Source organism: Chaetura pelagica, unplaced genomic scaffold (assembly GCF_000747805.2).
Source record: "Chaetura pelagica isolate M959 unplaced genomic scaffold, ChaPel_1.0 C11136513, whole genome shotgun sequence".
Classification (NCBI taxonomy): Eukaryota; Metazoa; Chordata; class Aves; order Apodiformes; family Apodidae; genus Chaetura; species Chaetura pelagica.
The window spans coordinates 1-789 of record NW_009964761.1 but is presented as its reverse complement, the minus strand read 5'-3'; the positions used below and the strand labels follow the sequence as shown (position 1 = coordinate 789).

At 63.8% G+C, this 789-nt stretch overlaps 1 protein-coding gene across 1 annotated transcript; it reads left to right on the top strand.

Annotated features, from left to right (window-relative positions):
* Positions 1-106: 106 nt before the first annotated feature.
* On the top strand, positions 107-781 carry LOC104395941 (olfactory receptor 51E2-like; the record flags this gene model as incomplete). The annotated part of the gene is made up of 1 exon (XM_010005700.1): positions 107-781. A coding segment is annotated over exon 1 (675 nt), but the record flags the coding sequence as incomplete, so codon positions are not given.
* Between the last annotated feature and the right edge of the window lie 8 nt (positions 782-789).

The following is a 789-nucleotide window of genomic DNA, read 5'->3' as shown; positions in this document are numbered from 1 at the left end:
TGATATGATATGACTGATATGACATGACAGAGCAAGGTGCTGTGTCTCTGTGTTGCAGCAGGAGATGCCCCGTGGTCTGGCATGACTGCTCTTCCCTCCAGGTGCCATGGCCTCCCCCAACAGCTCTGACCTCAGCCCACCCTTCCTCCTGGCCAGCCTCCCGGGGCTGGAGAGCACCCGTTTCTGGATGGCCACCCTGCTGTGCTTCATCTACCTCCTGGCGGTCACCGGCAACTGCGCCGTGCTGTGCATCGTGCGGCTGGAGCCCGGCCTGCACGCCCCCATGTACCTGTTCCTCTGCATGCTGGCTGCCATCGACCTGGCCCTGTCCACCTGCACCGTGCCACGGGTGCTCTCCTGCTACTGGTTCAACAGCCGGGAGATCAGCTTCAGCGCCTGCCTGGCCCAGATGTTCTTCATCCACACCCTCTCGGCCATCGAGTCCACTGTCCTGCTGGCCATGGCCGTGGACAGGTACGTGGCCATCTGCCACCCCCTGAGACACCCTGCCATCCTCACCAACGCTGCCACCGCCAGGATCGGGCTGCTGGCCACGGCCAGGGGGGTTCTCTTCTTCCTGCCTCTGCCCCTGCTCCTCCAGCCCCTTCCCTTCTGCAGCTCCCGGGTGCTGTCACACTCCTTCTGCCTGCACCAGGACGTGATGAACCTGGCCTGTGCCAGCACCACCCCCAGCGTGGTGTATGGCCTGACTGCCATCCTGCTGGTCATGGGGCTGGACGCCCTCCTCATCTGCCTCTCCTACCTGCTCATCCTCAAGGCTGTGCTGGG